Raw genomic sequence first — 23202 nt, 5'->3', positions numbered from 1 at the left:
TTTTTCAACTCTGTGACTCTGGGTAGGTTATTCTCCTACATTCTTGTCAGTTCCATAGGGTTCCCTTATAGGCTTCTTGTAAGAAGTAAATAGTGGGTTATTAAAAAATAACTACTAACAAAAAAGCTGGGCATGGTGGCACAGCTTCTTAGGGGGCAGAAGCTGGAGGATTGCTCAGACCCAGGGATTTGAGACTACCCTGGGCAACAAAGCAAGACCCCTGTCACAAAACAAACAAAAACCTATTTAATAGGAGGTTATTTAATTCATGTTAGGTATAATTGGTTTATAAAAGCAAACTTTGAATAAATGTTATTTCTGGGCTTTTAGTTGCCGTGTGCTAAGAAAGGGATCTCAAAGTCTGAGTGGAGTAAAGTGAACATGCACTGTTCAGTCCAGGTCAGGGTGCTATTAATTATTATGCTGGGACAACAGATTTAAGCCAGGATTTATGATTTCCCAAAGGTGGAGCCATCTGTGCCCCCAAACATGTGACTGAGTCATCTTTCATTCCTGCCTCAGCCTATTTAAGTCTCTGGACTTTGGCAAATCAGGGAGAACATGATTTTATTCTTAAAAATCCTTTGATAGACTTTCAGTCACTCACAGAAGACACTTTGCTTTTTCTTTCTAGGTAGCATGCCCTAGAGTGTTGAGACTGCACAAATATTCAGTAAAATGTGTACCATTTTTAAAATATAAAAATAACTTAGAAGAGGATATTTGCGTTTTTATAAGTACTTTCTGTCATATGTAAAAAATAATTTTGCCATCGTTTTCTTTAAATAGCTAGACCCCCTTGTATCTTTTTCTCACCTGTCGCCTCTCAGCAAGTGCCAGGTGTGGTGCTAAATTGGCAATGAGGATACAGTGATAAACAAAGCATTTGAATCTGTCCCTAAGTTGCTTGTGGTTTGGTGAGAAGCAGTGAAACAAGGACAAATGCAGAACCCTGAGCTGAGAGTGCAGTAGTGAAGGCAAGGTTGGGGGTAGTGGCTGGAGCTCAGGGGAGGCCCTGCCTGGCCTGGAGGTGGGAAAAGAGCACACTGGGCCAAGAGGGAGAAGGGATGGAGCTGGGGTAGAGGCAGGAGAGAGCACTGTCTTCTAAAAAAGGGGTGCAGGAACAGGGAACCACCTGATCTTCCCCTGTTTGCACGCCTTGGCCTGCTGATGAAATCCATCTGTCCAAGCCGTCCTGTGTTCCTTAGCATTTGTAGGTGTCACAGTGCAGTGCAGTTTTTGGTTTCTGTCTCTCTGGTGTCCTTTAGGGGAGGGACTTGTCTTTTTCATTGAGATACCTGGAGCAGCACAGTGGCCTTCCCCTTCTTCCTTCCCGCTTAGGGTCAGGTGATGTCATGGAGCATGCAGTGTGACAGCTGTTGAGCTCAGTATGTGGCGATGTGGGCTGATTCACGCTTAGGATTGTGAGCTCTGGAGCACTCTTTTGTAGGTCAGCAGTTCCATTTCTTCTTTGTGGCTGAGAGTCACAAATGCCGAATGCTCAAGTGTTATGAAGTCATTGCTAAGATAAATAGAATCAAATCAAAGATAAGGAGCCCCCAAATAAGTGTAAACTCGTGAGGAAATAGGACTGGTAAAACAGTGACTCATACGTTAACCCTCACGCATAGAACTTGCAAGCCACTGTAGTGGGGTTCACTTCCCCATGGTGTGCTTCCCAGGCTGTGCTGACCGTGTCAGTATGGGAACCACAGTTTCACTCTGTACTCCTTCCAGCACTGTTCATGTTCTGCCTTCCTGTCCTAGGCTTTTGGAGGCAGGTGGTGCCTCCCTTGCCTGAGGTAGCAGTGGCTGCAAATGGCAGTCGTCTCAGACAGTCCCTGCTCTTCAGGAACCTGCCAGCTTGAGTGTGTGGTATCGTATGTGTCCACAGATTGCTGACTAGAAGCAGAAGGGCTCCTAACAGGGTGGTGAGAAGATCAAGGTGGGATATAACCAGTATGTCTGTCCTGCAGGCAACTGTTCTTGGCAGGACCAAGGGAGGAGCACCTTGCAGGCTGCCTGGAGCTGCCACCCTTGCAGGTGTATGATCGATTGTGTTATGTGCTCAGTTAAAATGGGGCATTGCCTTTCTTGCTTGTCTCTCTCCCTCCTGGGGAGTAACAGCTTGAAACACAAAAAGTCACAGCTTCAAAGTCACAGCTTGAAACACAAAAATACATGGCTAAAAAACACCCAGGGTACCAGAGGGTCACCTTTCATGGTTGACAAGGGCTCCTCCAACCTGTGAGGTAGCGTTGGAATCTTTCCTGCACGGTCCCGAGTTCCTGTCTGGTGAAGCAACCATTCCCAGTTACTGGATCTTTTTTCACTTTCTTCTGGTGTTTCCTCCACATTTCTGGATTTTTGGCTTCTATAGCTATTTCATTGTTAAGGTTTAGCATTGTCTGGTGATCTCTGTTGCAGAAGAGGAAGGCTTTAGTTTTTTATGCTCTCTCAGTCTACTGCCTTTCCTTCCATCCTTCAAGTATATCATGATTTTGGCTCACATCTGTATTTCATGTTTATGCTTAAGTAACATTCATCTGCTGAACCAATAAGGATATTGTATGTTTTGTTTTTTTGTACAATTCATTAATCACCTTTTGTTGGTTTTCTGAGTTTTCTCTGTCTAGCTCACTCTTACTTCCCAAACCACAGCCATAAATTTTAAATCCCTAAACATTCTTTTTCACATCCTAGGTAGATGCATCTGTTGCTCCTGTCCATTTCATTGTCTCCTGCAGACGGCTCTTGAGTTCCCTGTGTTCTCCAGCCATGGTTGGGCTGGTCACTCTCGAGACCTGCTGGGTGGCTGAGTCACGGCACTGTTTCCTGGTTTTCCTCTTCCTCTTTCTTGACTTGCTCGTTTGTTTGATAGAGCATGTCCTCCATTTGCTGCCTGATGTAAGGATGTGTGGGAGTTAAAATTTGAGATCCTGCATATCTAAAAATATCCTCTTTTTTAAACTTGACTAATAATTTGTCTGCTGTGCAGTTCTGAGTTGGAAGTCATATCACCTCAGAATTTTCAAAGTACTGCTTCTTTGTCTTGTGACTTCTGTTGAAAGTAGACACCATGAAATAGCACATGCTAGCTTGTGGTTGCTCTTGAAAATTCTGATGCCCCTCAGTCCTTTGCATGTGAGCTATTTTTTACTTTCTGGAACTATGTTATCTTTATTCCATGTATTCTGAAATTCCATAAGGAACCTTCGGAAGGACTTTGTTTTTTTCTCTTTCTCTTTTTTAATTCATTGTACTGAGCACAGGATGAATTTTTTAGTTAAAAGTTCAAGGCAGATTTCATAAGCTATTTCTTTGCTAATTTTCTCCTCTAGAATTCTCAAGTCTCTAATTTTCTTATGTTTCCTATTTACTCTACCTTTGACTTTTTTTTTTTTTTTTTTTTTTTTTTGTATAGGGGATTGAGCCAAGAGGTGCTTTATCACTGAGTTACATTGTTACATTCCCAGCCTTTTTTACTTTTTGAGACAGGGTCTGGCTAGATTGCTGAGGCTGGCCTCAAACTTGTGATCCTCCTGTCTCAGCCTCTGGAGTAGTTGGGATTACATGTATGCACCACCACACCCAGCTTTGGCTCTACTTTCTGAGAGATTTATTCAATTTTATCTTTTGGTTCTTTATATTTCTAATTTCTAGTATCATTTTTAACTTCCAAGAACTTTTCACTGATTTTTCCTGTTTATTCTAGTCCCAGTGATGCGATAACTGTTGACAGTGTTGGGTTCCTCATTGCTGTTTCTTCAAGTCACTGTTGTCTGTTTTCTGCTCAGTCTTTCCCTGTTGACGGCTTTCCTCAAATATCTGCTGATTCCCATTTATCATTTATTTGCTTAAGCATTAGACACTGAAGAGCTGATTGGACATTCTGTACAGAGCTGGGACGAGCTTGTCAAGGACCAGCTTTACCCTTGGTAGGGGGATTGGGTGAGCCCACCTGATTTATCTAGGAATTCCCCCAAGTCAGCATCTTTTTGTTTTATTTGATTGAACCCATTGGTGCTGTACCACTGAGCCACATCCCCAGACCTTTTCATTTTTTCCTTTGAGACAGGACCTCACCAAGTTGCCAGGCTGGTCTCAAACTTGCAGTCCTCCTTGCCTCTGCCTCCTAGTACCTGGGAATATAGGTGTGTGCCACTGCTCTCAGCACAGACTAATCCACCTTCTCCTGGCTGGGTAGAGTAGTAGTATGGTAGTCCCCTGGCTGCTCTAGGTATGACAGGAGAGCTGCTGGTCTAAGACCTCCTCAACAGAATTTGTACGAAACCTTTGAGCCCTTCCTCATCCCTGGCCTCCTCAGCCACCTGCTACCTCTAATCCCTGAGCCTTCTTAGGGGTACTGTGTGACTTGGCATCCACTTCACTGGCTGCAGGGATTCACTTTCTAAGCTCTGCTAGTTCTTCTACTTTATGCCTTTCAAAAAAATTGACAGCCAGGTGTTACGATACAATTCCAGCTGCTCTGGGGGCTGAGTTAGAAGGATGACAAGTTCAAGGCCAGGCTGGGCAACTTAGTGACACCCTGTTTCAAAATAAAAGAGGCTGGGGATGTAGCTCAGTGGTGAAGCACCTCTCAGTACTGGGTGTGTGGGGGCGTTATTTACATCTTATGTTCATCGTTATCTTCTGTTCCTTTTGCCGTTTTGCTTGTTTTTACTTTAAGTTTAGTGGAGTTTAGGAAGAAGCAGAAATGAAAGCACATGTTCAGTTTCCCCAGTTAACTGGTGGTTTTGTGATTGTTTCATATCTAAGTTTTGTCTTTCTCTGAAGATTTTAAGCTTCTTGAGAGTGGGGATGGTTTCACAGGCTCTTGTATCTATTCCTTTTACCCTCAGCCATTCAATATGTAGAAAGTATTTTAGTAATTATGTGTCAGATTCATTTCAAGTAAAATGGAGTCTTTTCTGAATTAGACTGACTTTGGACGGTATTTCATTTTATTGGAAAACTGCCAGTCCTTTCTGAGTCTCAGAGATAAGTCTGACTTTGCAAGGATAACAAAGAGAATAAAACTGTAAGATCTTTGGCAGAAAGAGGCTGATGAAACAAACTCCTCTTGAGGCCTTATGATTTAATGAAGAATGATGGAGAGCTGCTCAGGACCTTTCTTCACCCACAAGTTCATTGCCATTGCTGCCTCTTTACAGGGTCTGTGATCCAGAAGGCCTTTTTCTAACCTAATACTCTGAGAGTCTTTGACCCTCTGTCTTTGACCCATAGAATTGCAAGTTGTTTTCTTCCAATATTCAAGGTCAAGGGTCTGGAGAGATTAGAAGGAACATGCACTAAAGGTTAAATGTGGGATTTTCTTTCTTTTTTCCTTTGATTAGCTATATGAAGATCAGTAAGTCATTTGAATTTCAGTTTCTTACCTGTTATATGGAAATAATAGCATGTTTTCTTACTCTGTAATATTGTTATAAAGGTTAGATACAGGTAACATGCGTGTAAACATTCAAACATTGTCATTTAAAACTGTTTATTACCATGATGTTCTAGACCCTCATTTCCACCGACTGCCCTGACATCTACACATGTCAAAATTCATTTTCTCAGCCAATCTGAAACACAGTCCCCCTTCCCTCCCCTCTCCTCCACCTCATACCTTCACAGTTGCAGAGTAATTCTGGTTTTCCTTCTGAATTTGCTCTCACTGTCCATGGACTTGCCCAGTTCACACAGTCCCAGTGCTTACCCCGCTCCTGCTTTTAATCTCCATGTCCTGTCCTTCCTGTTGAATCTGTCCTTTTTTTTTCTGTCCCCCTTACCACTGCCTTCATTCACATCCTCACCTCAGGCCTGAATAGCAAACTTCCCCTCCACTCCCCAGATCTAGTCAGCACTTCTAGTGCATCATCTGTACAACTGTTCAGCACAATGATTCTTTCAAAAATTCTGAAATCTGTCGGGTCATCCCAACAGAATGGTGACTAAAGATTGACCCTGTGAGTGCCCACCTCCCAGCTGTCACAGAAGGAGTTTTCTATAGGTACATCTGATTCCCTGCTGGAAACTTGGAAGGCTACAGGACCTGCCTGGCACTTTCATTCATGCTCTTCCACTGGAAGCTGGCCGCTCACAGTCACTTGCAGTGTCCCACTTTTCTGTCTACCCAGGACCTTGAATTTGAATTCCTTTTTATTGCTTCTACCCGCCTGATTCCTCCAAAGTGTTAAGACTCAGCTCAGGTAGCTCCTCTGTTCCCATTTCCTGTGAGCTTGTATCTTTCCTTTTCCATTTGTTTTCTTCCTTCCCAAAATGTCACACACAGCATGGTCCTGTCGTTTGTTTACTTGTCTGACTTCCCCACTCAACTTGAGGGAGGGGCCTCTAGCTCCTGGCATAAACATTATTGAATTGGATTAGATTGGACACCCTCCAGCTCAATGAGATGCCATTACTTGTCTCTGCAAAGTAAGCAATACAGTAGCTGAAGCACGTTTACTGCCAACTAAGAGCCACTCGAAGACATCATTTGATCACAGATGAAAGTGGGTTGAGCACTTTGGTTACAGTTTATGGTCCTTCATAGAAATCTTAAAAGGAGTGTTCTTTTATGCCACATCAAGAAATTGTGCCATTTTTAATGGGTAAAAATGTCATAAATTTGTTATACTGTATAGAAACCATACCACACTGGGTTAGTGTTGTTTGCAGTTGGCAAGAATCTGACTTGGCAAGAAGGAATTAATTATCAGATTGGTGAAAACTGAATGTTAGAAGTTGCAAACTGGTGGCCCTGGGGCTGACATGAGGGATTCCCCTAAAGGGACTAAAATGTGTAGTATGAATGAGCAGCAGAAAGAATTCACTGTGGTCCAAGGCCACACATGATAAATGTTGAAGATGTAGATGATCTTGACATTATGAGGAGGGCGAGATTAGGAAAAGGTGTGGATCAGGGGACATTTGAACAGAGCTACTTTCTACGCGGGACAGACCAAGTGTCAGTGTTTTTTTTTTTTTTTTTTTACCATTTGACTTCACAATTGAAGTAGTTTTGCCCCAGTTTTTTGCCTGAGTTTTTCTTGGACTAAAGAATGATAAATTAGCTACAAATGTTGCTGGGCCTTGGGAATCAGGTGGAGGAACCCTGATTCTCTTAGAGATTCAGTGTCTGATCCTCAGGGATCAGCACCCACAGGGCTCCTCGCTTCACTTTATTCAGATCTCTTTTCTCAAAGATCACCTTCTTAGAGAGGTCTTTCCTCATGACCTTATATAAAACAGCACTCCTGTTGTCCTTCATCCCTTTGTTTGCTCCTTTCTGACAACTTATTACTACCTGGTATCCTACCACATATTTGTTTATTTGTTCACTCTTTATTCCTCCCCTAGGATATTCAGGCTCTATGAAGGCAGAAACTTTGTCTCTTCCCGTCTGCATATCCAGCCTCTAGTACAGTGCCTGGCACATGGAGGGCACAGTTCACGTATGTGTTGAGTGGCCCTTGAACAGGACCTCATTCAGATCTGACTCGCCAAATGGAGTGAGCGGTCAATGGCCTGTTCTTCAGTACCTCCAAATCCAGCACAGGGCCATGTATAAATGGGCAGACAGTTTTAAAAGGAATGGAGAGAGGCCTTTGAAGTGGGATCAGAAGCCACAAGTTTTTTATCAGTCCTATTCTTCCTTGCCTTCTACAGTGTCTTTAGATGCCATCTCAAAACATGGGTCCATCTGAAGCACAGAGGACAAGACTTGCTGTGTTGTGCATCAGGTGGAAGCAGTTGAGCTGTTTTGACACACCATAAGTCCCTTAACCCTAAAACTATTAAACTGACTCAAGCTTCTAGAAGTTTCCACAAATGATTTATGTCCTGGGAAGTCTTTCACAGAATTTATAGATGCAGAGAAAGTGAATGAATTGGAGGATTAAGTGAATTTTTTAACAGTTTATTATCAGCCAAATTTGAATGACCATGGCTCTGAACACAGATTCAAGTTATCCCAATGATATTTTTCACCGTGGAAGAGGTTTTATGGACCTTTTTTTTTTTTTTAAAATAGTAATAGAACACAAGAGAGTCATAAGTCAGGGCTGGGGCTGTAGCTCAGTGGCAGAGCTCTTTTTATTTATTTATTTTTTTTTGCGGTGCTGGGGATTGAACCTAGTAGGGCCTGTGCTTGCGAGGTAAGCACTCTACCAACTGAGCTATATACCCGCCAAGCGAATTGGTCTTTTAAAAAAATATTAATTTTTGATGAACCTTTATTTATTTATTTGTATGTGGTGCTGAGAATTGAACCCAGTGCCTCACACATGCTAGGCAAGTGCTCTACCACTGAGCCACAATCCCAGCCCCAAGTGAATTGTTTAAGGTCATACAGCTGACCCATGGCAGAGGCAAATAATGAAGTCAGGTCTGCTAACTGCAGAGCCCACACTCAACCTAGGTTCTCTAGTTTTATTAACACAGGATTGCTGTGGCTGCTCAAAGACCCGTCAAGATTAGTCTCAGGATTTGTTCAGCAAGCCAAAGAACAGCAATTGTATTTCTGCAGAATCTATACATTTTAAACTTTGTTTAGGGATCTTTTGGACTGTTTTTTTTTTTTTTTAATTTATTTTTTTGCCTAGTTCTCTTGGTGCATTGTTTTCTGCTTTTTGTTTGTTGGTGAGCAACCCTTTGGTACTGTTTTAGAAAAATCCAATAGGACAGCTGTGATAGGGAGGAAGCCTTCAGTTGTAAATAGCCTTTTCTTGAGCTGCCAGAAAGGAAGAAACTTGGGTGGAGGGGGATATTACTACCGTCCTGTCTGAAGCTAAAATTCCAAACAGGGAGATGATAGTTTTCCATTTTCATTTAGGGTTTGTTTAATGTATTTCCCCAGCCCCCAGGATTCCTGGATGAGCATTTGAGGAGATGCTAAATAAAGAAAAGAGGGATGGGGGAAAGTTGGGAATGTAGCTGTCTTCAGGATAGTTCCTATCTTATCTAGTCCTGAGAGAGTTTCAACACTGGTGTGGAATGTCTAAACTTAATTACTTCTAAACTAGAGTCATGGAGGTAAAAGAAAATGTTGGAGGACTTGCTTAATACTACCTTTTCATTAAAATAAAGGGCAGTTGAATGAACACCTGGTTTCAAGGTTCCTTTGGGAGCCGGTCTGCACTGGCTGAAGAGGTGGCTAATCCCAGTGGATACTGAATAGACCTGTGTAGGTATTTCGTCTCTCAGCTCCAGACTTCTTGCTGTTAAATTATGTAGAGCCATGCATTAGTGTGTATTCACTTGGCATTGTCATTCCAGTTAGATCTCATAATCTTTGTTTGGCCAAATGCCAAGAGCTCTTATAAATGGAAGCTTTGGATCTGCCGCTGATTTGATTTGGTTTATGATTCCTGCCCCCCCCCCCCATTAGGAATTGAACCCAAAGACCCTTCATCACTGAGCTACACCTCTTACCCTTTTAATTTTTATTTTGAGACAGGGTCTTGCTAAATTACTAAGGCTGGCCTTGAACTTGCCGTCCTCCTGCCTCAGCTTCCCAAGTCATTGAGATTGCAGGTGTATGCCACCACACCTGGATGGTTTGTGATTTAGCCAAATAATTGATTTTTGGATCTTTGTATCACCTATTTTAGACCAGTAATGATTTTTTTTTTTTTTTTGGTCTTGCATAACAATTGAAAAGCAAGTATGAGCATTTACCTCCTAGATTTTCCAGATCCAATTTATTTTCCATCATTTTGATTCACTGTCAAGCACAGTTATATAATTTTTGACTTTGAAAATGAGGTCATTGTTCAGGTATGACAAAGAGAAATAATTGCTTATAATTCTTTATTTGGAATGTGCTGTGTAAGTACAGGCAGGATGGTGGATGAAGCCTCGGTCCTCATCTTGTTTTTACCATCCTTAGTTGACAGCAAACAGATAACCTAGATGTTGAACTTCTTTTTATTTTTAATTGAAAAATAAATTTAGCTGGGTGCAATGACTTACGCCTGTAATCCCAGTGACTTGGTAGGCTGAGGCAGGAGGATTGAAAGTTCAAAGCCAGCCTTAACAACTTAACGAGGTTCTAAGCAACTCAGTGAGATCCTGTCTCTGTTTAAAATATTTTAAAAAGGACTAGGGATTTGGCTCAGTGATTAAGTGCCCCTGGGTTCAATCCCCAGTATTAAAAAAAAAAGAAGAAGAGAAAAGGAAAAAAATACAAAATACAATTTGTATGTATATATCATGTACACTGTGATGTTTTGAAATATGTGTTCATTGTGGAATAACTAAAGCCAATTAACATACATTACTACACACATTCTTTCATGGTAAAAACACTTAAAACCTTTCCTAGTGATTTTCAAGTATTCAATGTATAATAATGTTATTAAGTATAGTCACCATGTTGTACCATAGATCTCTTGAATCTTGTTTCTCCTAATTAAAATTTTGTATCCTTTGACCAACCTTCCTGCCTCCTCCCAGCCTCTCCACCATTCTACACTACTGAGTTCCACATTTTTAGATTCTATGTATAAGTGAGATTGTGTGGCCTTTGTCTCTGTCAGTCCTGGCTTATTTTACTTAATATAAATCCCCTAGGTTCATCCATGTTGTTGCAGATGACAGGATTCCTCCTTTCCAAAGGCTGGATAGTATTCCAGTATGTGTATCTACCACATTTTTTTGTATCCAACAATCCATTGTTTGCATACCTTGGTTATTGTGAGGAGTACTGTAATGAACAAGGGAATGCAGGCATCTCTTCATCATGCTGACATCATTTCTTGGTTGTATACCTTCTAGTGGAATTGCCAGATCGTAGGGTAGGCCTAGTTATAGTTTTGGGGGGAGCCTCCATACTGTTTCTGTAATGACTGTACTAATTTACATGCCAAGCAACAGTGTGCAAAGGTTCTCTTCTCCATATCCTTGTCAACACTTATCTTCTTTAATAATGGCTGTTCTGATAGGTATAAAATGAATTTATTTGCTTTTTCCTGATGATTAGTGATATTGAACATTTTTTCATATACCTGTTGGTCACTTGTTTGTCATCTTATAAATATCCTTTCAGGTTCTTTGCCCATTTTTAAATCAGCTTATTTGTTTTCTTGCTGTCAAGTTCCATATGTATTTTAGATGTTTTATCAGATCTATGGCTTGCAAATATTTTCTCCTGGCCATAGGTTGATTGTTTGCTTGCTGTGTAGAATTCCATCCACTTTTCTTACTTAAAATTTATCTTAAGATGTTAAATCTAATATATCTTCATGCTTTTTAATTTTTCTCCAGTGCCAAAGATCAAACCCAAGGCCTTATGCACACTAAGCAAGCGCTCTCCATCCCCAGCCCTCTACATGCTTATTAAAGCGACTTGTCACCTATAATCAGCTATTTATTATTAACATCTTGGTGTGTATTTTTTTGTTTGTTTTTTTTCCCTTATGTATAAGATCTTAATCCTTTTCCCTTTTAAGATTATTACTTCTCCCCTACTTTCCCTCCCACTCTGCCCTTTCAATCCAGTAAGCCCCTTTTCCCCCTTATTGTGAATTAGCATCTGCATATCAGAGAGAACATTCATCTTTTGGTTTTTTAGGATTGACTTATTTCACTTAGCATGATAGTCTCTAGTTCCGTCCCTTTACTGGCAAATGCCATAATTTCATTCTTCTTTAAGGCTGAGTAATATTCCATTGTGTATATGAACCACATTTTCTTTATCCATTTATCTATCCAAGGGCATCTAGGTTGGTTCCACAGCTTAACTATTGTGAATTGAGCTACTGTAAACATTGATGTGACTGCATCACTGTAGTATACTGATTTTTTAAAAAAATTCTTTTAGTTGTCAATGGATCTTTTTCAATTTTATTTAATTATATGTGGTACCGAGTATTGAACCCGGGCCTCACACATGCCAGGCATGTGCTCTTTCACTGAGCCACAACTCCAGCCCTCATATGCTGATTTTAAGTCCTTTGGGTATAAACTGAGGAGTGGAATAGTTGGGTCAAATGGTGGTTCCATTCCAAGTTTTCTGAGGAATCTCCATACTGCTTGCCAGAGTGGTTGCACCAATTTGCAGTCCCACCAGCAATGTTTGAATGTGCCTTTTCCCCACATTCTCTCCAACGTTTATTGTTGCTTGTATTCTTGATAATTGCCATTCTGATTGGGGTGAGATGAAATCTTAGTGTAGTTTTAATTTGCATTTCTCTAATTGCTAGAGATGTTGAACATTTTTTCATATATTTGTTGATCGATTGTATTTCTTTTTCTGTGAAGTGTCTGTTCAGTTCCTTACCCATTTATTGATTGGGTTGTATTTTTGGTGTTGTTTTTTTGAGTTCTTTATATATCCTTAGAGATTAATGCTTTATCTGAGGTGCACGTGGTAAAGATATTCTCCCATTCTGTAGGCTCTCTCTTCACTTGTTTCCTTTACTGTGAAGAAGCTTTTTAGTTTGATACTATCCCCCCCCCTTTTTTTTTTTTTTTTTTTTGTGCTTGGGATTTTATTGATTCTTGATTTTACTCCTTCCACTTTAGGAGTCTTATTGAGGAAGTTGGTTCCAAAGATGACATGATGGAGATTTGGGCCTACTTTTTCTTCTAGTAGGCACAGGGTCTCTGGTCTAATGCCTCAGTCTTTGATCCACTTGGAGTTGAGTTTTGTGCATTTTGTTACATATGGATTTCCAGTTTTCCCAGCAGCATTTGTTAAAGAGGCTATGTTTTCTTCAATGTATGTTTATGGCGCCTTTGTCTAGTATGAGATAACTACTTTTGTGGGTCTGTCTCTGTCTTCTATTCTGTGCTGTTGGTCTTGGTTTTGGTGACAATACCATGTCATTTTTGTTACTATAGCTCTAGTATAATTTAAGGTCTGATATTGAGATGCCTTCTGCTTCACTTCTCTCACTGAGGATTATTTGCCTATTCTTGGCCGTGTTTTTCCAAATGAATTTTATGACTTTTTTTCTATTTCTTTGAAGATTGTCATCAAAACCTTAATAGGAATTGCATTAAATCTGTATAGTGGTTTTGGTAGTATGGCCATTTTGACAATATTAATTCTGCCTATCTTGGGAGATCTTTCCATCTTCTAAGACCTTCAGTGTTTTTCTTTAGAGTTCAGTAGTTTTCATTGTAGAGGTCTTTTACCTCTTTTGTTAGATTGATTTCCAAAAAAAATTTTTGAAGCTATTGTGAATAGGATTATTTTCCTAATTTCTCTTACATTTGATTCATTGCTAATGTTAAGAATGTAATTTTTTAATGGGTATTGATTTTATATCCTGCTACTTTGCTGAATTCATTTATGAGTTCTACAAATTTTCCAGTGGAGTTTTTTGGATCTTTTAAATATAGAATCATGTCGGGGCTGGGGTTGTGGCTCAGTGGTAGAGCACTCGCCCAGCATGTGTGAGGCACTGGGTTCGATCCTCAGCACCACATAAAAATAAATAAATAAGAATAAAGGTATTGTGTCCATCTACAAAAAAAAAAAAAAAGTATAGAATCATGTCATCAGCAAATAGGGATAGTTTGAGTTTTTCTTTTCCTGTTCATATCCCTTTAATTTCTTTTTTCTAATTTCTCTAGCTAGAGTTTCCAGGACTATGTTGAATAGAAGGGGTGACAGAGGGCATCCCTGTCTTGTTTCAGTTTTTAGAGGGAGTGCTTTTAATTTTTCTCCATTTAGGATGATGTTGGCCTTGGGTTTAATATATATAATTTTTACAATATTGAAGTACATTCCTACAACCCCTCATTTTTCTAGTACTTTGAACATGAATGGATGCTGCATTTTGTCATGCTTTTTCTGCATCTTTTGAGACAATCATATGATTCTTGTCTTTAAGTCTATTGATGTAATGAGTTGCATTTTGATTTCTATGTGATGAACCAACCTTGCATCCCTGGGATGAACCCCACTGGTCATGGTGCAGTATCTTTTTAATATATTTTTGTATGCAATTTGCCAGTATTTTGTTAAGCATTTTTCAATCTGTGTTCATCAGGTCTGAATTTTGGTCTGAAATTTTCTTTCCTTGATGTGTCTTTGTCTGGTTTGATGTTAGAGTGATATTAGCTTCATAGAATAAGGTTGGAAGGGTTCCCTCCTTTTCTATTTCATGGAATAATTTGTTAGTTCTTCTTTGAAAGTTGCATAGGAAGTCTGAGAATCCAAGTGGTCCTGGGCTTTTCTTTCTTGGTAGACTTTTGATGGCATCTTCAATTTCAGTGCTTGAAATTTGATCTGTTTAAATTTTCTGTGTTCTCCTGATTCAGTTTGGGTAGGTTATCTGTCTCTAGAAATTTGTTGATATCTTCAAGATTTTCTGTTTTATCAGAGTATAAATTTTCAAAATAGTTTGATTATCATCTGTATTTCAGTAGTTGTGATATTTCCTTTTTCATTGTCAATTTTACTAAGTTTTGAGTTTCTCTCTCTTTCTCTTTGTTAGCTTGGCTAAGGGTTTATCAATTTTATTTATTTTTTTTAAAGAACCAACTTTTTGTTTTGTCAATTTTTTGGATTTTTTTGTTTGTTTGTTTCAGTGTTTTTGATTTCAGCTCTGGTTTTAATTATTTCCTGTCTTCTGCTTTTGGTGTTGATTTGTTCTTCTTTTTCTAGGATTTGAGATGTAATGTTAGGTCATTTATTTGTTGACTTTCTATTCTTTTATTGAATGAGCTCAATGCAATGAACTTTCCTCTTAGCACTACCTTCATAATGCCCCAGAGACTTTGATATGTAGTATCTGTATTCTCATTTACCTCTAAATATTTTTTATTTCATTACTGATTTTTTTCTGCTGTCCATTGGTCATTTAGTAGCATACTTTTTAGTCTCCAGGTGTTAGAATGGCTTCTATTTTTAATTTTATTATTGATTTCTAATTTCATTCCATTATAAGCTGACAGAATGCAAGGTATTATCTGTGTTTTTTTTTTTTTTTTTGCTAAGAGTTGCTTTGTGGTCTAAGATATGGTCTATTTTGGAGAAGGATCTGTGTACTGCTGAGAAGAAAGTGTATTCAGTCATTGATGGATGAAATATTCTATAAGTGTCTGTTAAGTCTAAATTGTTAATTGTATTTTTTTAGTTCTGTACCTTCTTTATTTAGTTTTCATTTGGAGGGTCTATCCAGTGGGGAGGGGGGTGTTAAAGTCACCCAGTATTATTGTGTTGTGGTCTAGTTGATTCTTGAGATTAAGAAGGGTTTGTTTGATGTACGTAGACACTCCATTGTTTGGTGTATAAATATTTACAATTATTATGTCTTGATATATAATTCCCTTAAGCAGTATGACATGTTCTTCTTTGTCCCTTTGGAATAACTTTGGCTTGAAGTCCACTTTATCTGATGTGAGAATAGAAACTCCTGCTTGTTTACGAGATCCATGTGAATGATGTATTTTTTTCCCCATCCTTTTACCTTCAGTCTGTGGATGTCTTTGCCAATGAGATGAGTCTCCTGGAGACAGCATTAAAATTATTATTATCTGGGTGCTGTGGCTCACACCTGTAATCCCAGCGGCTGGGGAGGCTGAGGCAGGAAGATCACAAGTTCAAGGCCAACCTGAGCAACTTAGTGAGGCCCTGTTTCAAAAAAATAAAAAATGAAAGGTTTGGGGATGTAGCTCAATAGTAAAGTACCTCTGGGTTCAATCCCTAGCACGAAAACCAACCAAACAAAAACTCTTCTCTCTCCACCATTCTGCAGTATCCCTCAACACACAAATTTGTTTCCCCAGGAGTGACTACTGACAGCACTTGGTGAGTACTCTCCAGGCGCCATCCATTTACAAAGGTGTGTGTGTGTACATGCATTTTTATAAAAGAGGAGCTTGTATTCTTTGTGTTTTTCCAGTAACTTCTGCTTTTCACTTTCCATAACACAGTATGTCTTGGGAAATCTTTCCCTGTCTGGATATGTAGATCCAACTTCTTTTCTCTTCTTTTGTTGTTGTGAATGGTTATATAGTATTTCACTTTGTGGGTATACCTAGTATTTAACTGCTTATCTATGGATAGGCTTTAGGTTTTTACCCTTATAATGAAGCAATCTTATGCAAGCATGTCTTTATGCACATGTACAAATGTTTCTGTTGGGCGAGTGCCTGGAAGTGGAATCACTGGCTCAAAAGTGGATGCTATTTTTGGTTTTGATGGATGCTGCCAAATTGTCTTCTCAAAGGAATTCACCAATTTAGACTCATACCAGTGATGTTTAAGAGTGCTTGTTTCCAAACATTTGATAATGTCATTATTTAAAAAATTTTTTTTGTCAGTCTGATAGATTAAAATTACTGTGTGGTTATTAACATTTGCATTCTTCTGGATTATCTCTGTAGATTTGAACTTCGTTCCTTTCTGTCTTTTAAGAATTCCTCAACATTGCCAGTTACTCAGTGGCATCTTTTCTTATTTTCTTGGGCCCAATCTGTGTATCTGTCTTATCAGGGCAGGGTGGGATATCTTTTTTGTCACTTCATAAGTCTTTAGGCAGGACATGGAATAAACTTGTTCTCACAGTCTACTGATAAATTTCTCTCATGGATTTTCAGTTGTAACTAATATTTACAATTTTGAATTTTTTCCTCTTCAACATTTATTCTTTCTTTTCTGTCTTATTACATAGGAGTATAACTGGTATGTGATATTTTTATTCTGTGTCTATACTGTAGGTATAATAATTTCTGTACTGATGCCTATTTCCAAAGTGTCATTATTTTAAGTAGTGTTACTTCCAACATCTGAGCTTCAAGGTTCTGGCCAGATGGTTTTACTAGTGATTCTATAATTTTATTGCTCTTCATCAATGATTTCTGAATATAGAAATGAATAGACTGCTGCCCAGTTGATCTGTGACCCAAACCAAACCCACACTGATACTATCCAATAACAGTAGCAAAAAAGCAAAAATTGTAGGCCAGCCTCACTTATGAATATAGATATGGAAATCCAAAATAATATATTCTCAAGTAGATACTATCAAGTACATTTCTTCTCCAACAAGGCTATAATGAATAATAGCCAAGTAAGACTTATTCCAAGAACAAAAGAATGACTCAGTGTTGAGAAACCTGTTAACAAAAACATATTTTGGTCATTAAATGAAAAATTATGGTTACCTCCATAGATGCAGAAAATGCATTTAAATTGAACAACTATCTCTAATACCTTTTTTTTTTTTTTTTTTTAATTTAAGGGAAGGGCTCGGGTATAGCTTAGTGGTGGAGTGCTTGCCTCTAGCCTGCATGAGGTCCTAGGTTTGATTCCTAGCACCACAAAAAATAAGTAAAATTTAAAACAAAAAAGGGTAGGAAGAATGTTTTGTTTACATGTTACAGAGTGTGTACTTCAAGCCGTTAGAAGCATTCTACTAGGAGCAAGAACAAACAAGGTTGTCCTCTGCTTGTTTTAGAAGCTCTGGCCAGTACAGTGAGGTATGAAACAGAAATAAGAATTAAGGTTTTGAGGATTAAATAAAAGGACAGTTCTTTTTCCTTGTTATGGTATTTCTGATTCAAGCAAGACTCCAACATTATAGATTCTGCTAATTTATAGACACACACACACACACACACACACAAGATGTGGTCATTCTTCAGTATCCACAAAGGATTGGTTCCAGGATACCAAAATTTGTTGATGCTCAAGTTCCTTCTGTAAAACAGCATCGTATTTGCATATAGCCTATGCACATCCTCCCATGTGCTGTAGACCATCTCTGTAAGGTTATAAGTGATTGCTTACAATACATAATACAATGCAAATGCTATGTAAATAGTTGTTATGCTGTGTTGTTTAGGGAGTAATTACAAGAAAAAAGATTTGTATATGTTCAATACAGACACATTTTGTTTTCTCAATATGCTTGATCTGCATTTAGTTGAATCTAAATGCAGAACCCATTTCTACAGAGGGCTGCTGGCTTTATTTACAACAAAAAGACACAGTTACTACTTGCATTTTAGCGTGCATGTCCTGATGCTGTTTGATAGTGGCCTTTGCTGGCTAAGTCATCTTGATTGCATGGTCTGTGTTGAGGTCTCTCTGAAGTCTTCAGTTGCCAGCATGGGGTGGGTGCTCTGTATCTGCACCAAGCTGAGAGATTGGTTTCATGGTGTTTTTGATGACCTTTCAGTGAACAAGGAGGGAGTACTCAGAAGAATAAGTCCCCGACTGTATGGTGAAGTGACAAATGAGCAGAGGGTATAGAAACCAGCCCCCAGTGGAGACTGTGGCCTTGACTCTTGGTTCCTCCCTTAGCAGACCACCATGCACCCTCCCTGCTACGCACTGTAGCGTACACTGCTGGCCTGCATTAGGAATCATTTGGAAGTCTCAAGTTTGGTTAAACACCCCATAGAAGTCTATTCCAAGTAGCTAGCTGCCTCTAACTTGGATTTATGACTTCAGTGTTTGAAACCACTCTCTCTTTCTTCCCCTGACAGCATGTGGAGAGGGCCAAATGTGAACTGTGTTGACAGCACTGGCTACACACCGCTGCACCATGCTGCTCTGAATGGCCACAAGTAAGTATGAGTGTGCTACGTTCCTGCCCTGCCTGCAGAACCCAGGCCTTCAGGGTGTCTTTTTCACTTCCTGTAAAGCTTGGATAAGCAGTGGTACTGAAGAACAGAGAAAAACAAACTAAATTCAGCTCATGCAGAATCCCTGAGTTTTTCTTTAGTGTATAATTTAAACATCCTTTCTCACCCCCACCCCTGAAAGCTCTAGCCAAAGTTTCAATTTTACTTTTTCCTTTTCTTGTCCTTTTCCCCTCTGGAATGTTCTAGTGTCACACAGTGATATAAATATGAAGATCAAATTTGGTGCAGCCAACTCATAAAGGGGCTGGAAATCTCTTAGGTTACTAACCCCTTAATAAACTGAAAATAGATTGAGTGGTCATGAGAAACTTGTCTTCTGTTTCAAGTAGTTATTTATTTACTCTGTCTTTTTGCTTGCTACCATTCTTTCCTCATAAATCAGCCTCATAGACAACAAGAACCTTTTTTTTTCTTTTCCCCCAATGGTACTGGGAATTGAAACCAGGATCTCACACATGCTAGGCAAGTACTCTGTCGCTGAGCTATACTACCAGCCAAGAACCATTTTTAAAGGGAAAAAAAATACATAAATGATATGGCCTTTTAGATCCCCTTAGCTCAGGAGAGATTGTTAGGAATTGGGTGGCATTTGCATGAAAGATTTCTATAGAAGACATGCTTTGGGGGGAAATCTGAGAGAGAAGGCAGAGGCTTAAAGGGTCAGGTTCTGTGCTTCAGGAGAGGACGGTATGGCACCCCAGCATAGGGAAAGACCTGGTTGTGGGACACAGTAGGTGGGTTTTTCCGGATGCCATAGAATGGAAGTAAGAATAGAGGGTGGAAACAGGATAGAGGGTGTTAAGGAGAGTTCGAAGATGAGCAGTTTAGTTTTTATGAAGAGGAAATATTGAAACCTCTATAAATTTTTTTCTCCTTTTTCATTTTTTGTGTCTTTACTCCTGGGTATTGAACCTGAGGCCTCATAGATGAGAAACTTTACTACTAGACCACACCCTCCACCCCTTATTTTAGATGCTTTTGAGCAAGGAGCAGGCCCTCACCAACTAACAGTATTCCATGTCACTTGTCTAATACTTGGCCCAGCCTGATTAATTCCAGTGTGCCAAAAAGAGATCATGGTTGTTTCCTTCAGCTTTAAACTTGTCTAAAATATGTCAAATGTGATCATTGTCTTTTCTGTAATTCTCTTAAAGCTTAAATCTGTAGAGGCCTCTTCCCTGTAAATAGCGGGACAACCTGAATGAAAGTGAATCTTGAATTCTAAGGATTGTAGCCTGTTAACCAAGTTCATCGCCAGATGTTGTTTTTATTTACAAGGAGGATTTTCTTTGACCTCATGTGCATGGGGATAATTATACTCTTGGATCTACTTAATTAGTGGTGTCACCAAGAAGAAAGCCAAGTCCCTCTTTCTGGAGCTATCAAATGATACCATATGTGTCTGACTTATGTTTGCGACAACTTTAATTCTGCTTTGCCTGCCCATTTTCAGCTCCCACATCATTAAATAATCTCAGTAATGCAACAAATAATGGTATTTGTCTTGTTTGACTACTTTTCTATAAATTCTATCCCTGTGTGCTGTTTAAACATCACAAACCAGGAAATATTGCAAGGTTTAGATGAGAAATCCAGACATTTTCATTAGTGGAAAATAGATGGATTATCAAGAAAGCCCTAAAAAAAAAAAAAAAAAAAAAAGAAAGCCCTAATGGGAGGCCATGAATCAGTGCAGCACAGTTTCAGATGGGTCAGCCACTTAGCAGCTGTACAAGGAGCTCGTGGAGTAAGAGGAAAAGCCTGGAAATAAGCTCAGGGGAGAGAGGAGCTGAGACCTCTGAAAGGGCTTTGTACTATACAAATATAAAGATCTGGTAGCAGGAATGACTGCTGGGTTCTGCAACTCATGATTGATTTTTGCCTTCTAGGGATGTGGTGGAGGTTCTTCTGAGGAACGATGCGCTGACCAATGTGGCTGACTCTAAAGGCTGTTACCCTCTGCACTTGGCAGCCTGGAAAGGAGATGCCCAGATAGTGCGGTTGCTCATCCATCAAGGGCCCTCCCACACCAGAGTCAATGAACAGGTTGGAAGAAGGAGGCTTTCCTCCCTCCATTCAGCTATGACCAGAACGTGGCCACCCCACCTCAGCTCCAGAAAGCAGATCTCAGGGCATACTCTAAACATGATTTCCCTCTTCCCACATCTACATGTCCTGGTGGCCAGGGAAATGCTATACTATGAGGAGGCATTTTATATGCACTTGGCTTATACAGATTTGCAGTAGTACACACGGATGAAATAAGAGAATCCTTCAAAATTGCGCGGAGTCAGTTTCAAACTGACCTGATTAATTTTAAGTTGTGCTTATGCTGTTGACATGGCAGTGTGGCTTTCCCAGTGTTCATCAGTACTCTTTGACCCATGTTGTGACCCATGTGGTCATTTTACCTACATCAGAACATGCAGCAGTAGAAGTGCTTTTGTTAGTGCCGAACATGAACTCACAATGAACAGAAGTCAGAGGTGATTGAGCAGAATGGAGATCATTTCCATGACATCCTCTGATGTTAACCTAAGAGTGAACATACTTCATAAAAGCAAAGAGAATTCTTAGAAAATAAGAAAGGCCTTACAGATGCCCTGGATTTAAGTACTCTTAGAATACACCTCTTCTTTATATTTTTTTCTTTGGGAAAATTATACTTGAATTATACAGGTTTGGGACAAGCCTCTCATGAGTCCAGTTCCCAGGTTTGGTGCAGAGGCATGAGCCCATTTGAGAGGAGATGTCCGTCCTCCTGTGTTCCACTCTGCTCTGAACTGTAGCAGGTGCTTTTCTTGTTGCTTGAATGAGGAAGATCCTGTTCTTTCTTAGTAAGTTTAGGACTGTTTTCCTAATGACTTTGTTGAAAGAAGACTGTTAAATTATCTGTAGGATTAAAACAAGATTTTTCCTTAAAAAATAGGAAATCATTCTGGTGAGTCCATCTGTTTACAGGACCCATGCATGTTCTCAGTAAACTGTTAAGAGCATGACTTTGATTCAGAGAATGGCAGCTTCTCTCTAAGGCCTGAGAAAATGAGAGTTCCCAAATAAGTCAGTTTGGAGATTTTGTTTATAGCTGTTAATCAGCTTATGTTTCCCCCTGGGGGATGTATTTTCCGGATAGGTGAACAGTACACTCTTAAGATCATCAATGAGGATGTTTGTCCTTAACATTTGGAATGAAAAGTATCTCTTTAGAATTGCCTCTTTAGAATCTAAATGTGATTTCACTCCTCCTGACTGAAAGGGTAATTTCTCTTCACTGGAGGAGATATATAAAGAAGCTTGTATACTAATACTCTTCAGAGTTGTAAAAACTGGCCACCCATTAAAGTCCTTCTTATTTAAGCAATTTTCATCCACCACTTCTAATCCTGTCTTGCCCACTTTCGCCTTGGAGCACAGCTGCTTGGAGTTTGAGCCACTTGAGTGTGCTAGCTTGTCCTGCTCACAGCTGCCTCCTGCCTAGAGTACCCCTTGGTGGGTGGGACACCAGCCCATTGCTTTGAGTGTCTGGCAGGCAGGCGGGTGGGGCAGGGACTGGGCATGAAGTCTTCAAGTAGCTTGAAGAACCTAATGGATCTAGGTAGTTGCAAGAACTACATTGATTTATTTAAAAAAACATTAATGTGGTTCCATTTGGATGCTCGGATAAAAGGGGTGTAATGAACAAGGTGCCCTGGAGCTTGTCTTCCCCATTAACTTCCTTGTGACATATCCAAAGGGCAGATCCGAGTTCTAGAGTTGGGCCCCTTGGGACTCTGTATTGCTTTGTTATATTTCATCCATTTTATCATTACACTGTCTTTTTCCTCTCCTTTTTGTAGAATGCTCTTGAGATCAAAGAACTCAAAAAGTACGGCCCCTTTGACCCTTATATCAATGCCAAGGTGTGTACTTTGCTGCCAGGATTTCTCTGCATCATTTCTCCCTCTACACTCTTCCATGGCCCTCTCTGGCTTCCACTCTTGTCCACTCAGGCTCCTCCTTGTCACTCTGACTATTGTCTGCTTCAGCCCATCTGCTTTTGGCTTGTCTGAGAATGAGAAAATGCAGCTGCAGTAGGTTTTGATTTTATTTTTAAAACTCATATTAATTCTGGAAAGGTTGAGAACATCTAAAATGGTAGGAATGAAGAGATAGAAGGGACCACTTTGTATGCTTAATTTACTATTGTGATTTCTAAAATTATTTAAATTCAAAAAAGAAAATTCAGTCAAACAAATTAACTTACTTTTAAATAAAAACAAAATGATAAAATTGTATTTCTTGGAATTAAAATTCTTATTTTAGTCTGCTTCTATATTCTTTTTGAAGTGGAATCTGACTTTCTTTCAGATTTCAGTAGCTATGGTAGGGTGTAGGGGGAAAGGACACGCATGACTCCAGTTTATACTTTTAAAAGCTGTTGCTTGCTGCTTCTCATGTCCTGGAGTTTGTGTTTTTCTGCCATGTTCTAAAATCTCAGGCCAATCTCTCTAGCCATTAACTTCGCTTTCCGCTTGCCACTCTTGACCCATGAAGGACTCTGAAATAGGACAAGCTGGCGCTTGCCTGGTGGTGGGCACAGGTAGTGACCTG

The 23202-nt window shown here is 39.6% G+C and overlaps 1 protein-coding gene across 8 annotated transcripts in view; it reads left to right on the top strand.

Moving 5' to 3' along the window:
- Positions 1-23202, top strand: part of ANKS1A (ankyrin repeat and sterile alpha motif domain containing 1A) — a 184938-nt gene that overhangs the window by 55170 nt on the left and 106566 nt on the right. For 6 of the 8 annotated variants that reach the window (XR_013765076.1, XM_079147206.1, XM_079147210.1 and 3 more), the window contains exons 2-4: positions 18454-18534; positions 20502-20658; positions 22449-22511. Coding sequence is in view for 7 of the 8 variants with exons in the window: in XM_079147206.1 (XP_079003332.1) it covers positions 18454-18534; positions 20502-20658; positions 22449-22511 (301 nt within the window). In the remaining variant the exon portion in view is untranslated. The remainder of the gene's footprint in view (positions 1-18453; positions 18535-20501; positions 20659-22448; positions 22512-23202) is intronic. The other 2 variants (XM_079147207.1, XM_079147211.1) reach the window with 1 other exon arrangement.

This window comes from Sciurus vulgaris (assembly GCF_902686455.1).
Source record: "Sciurus vulgaris genome assembly, chromosome: 7".
In the NCBI taxonomy this organism is placed as follows: Eukaryota; Metazoa; Chordata; class Mammalia; order Rodentia; family Sciuridae; genus Sciurus; species Sciurus vulgaris.
Note: the sequence above shows the minus strand (reverse complement) of the source record. Positions and strands in the feature narration are given on the sequence as shown.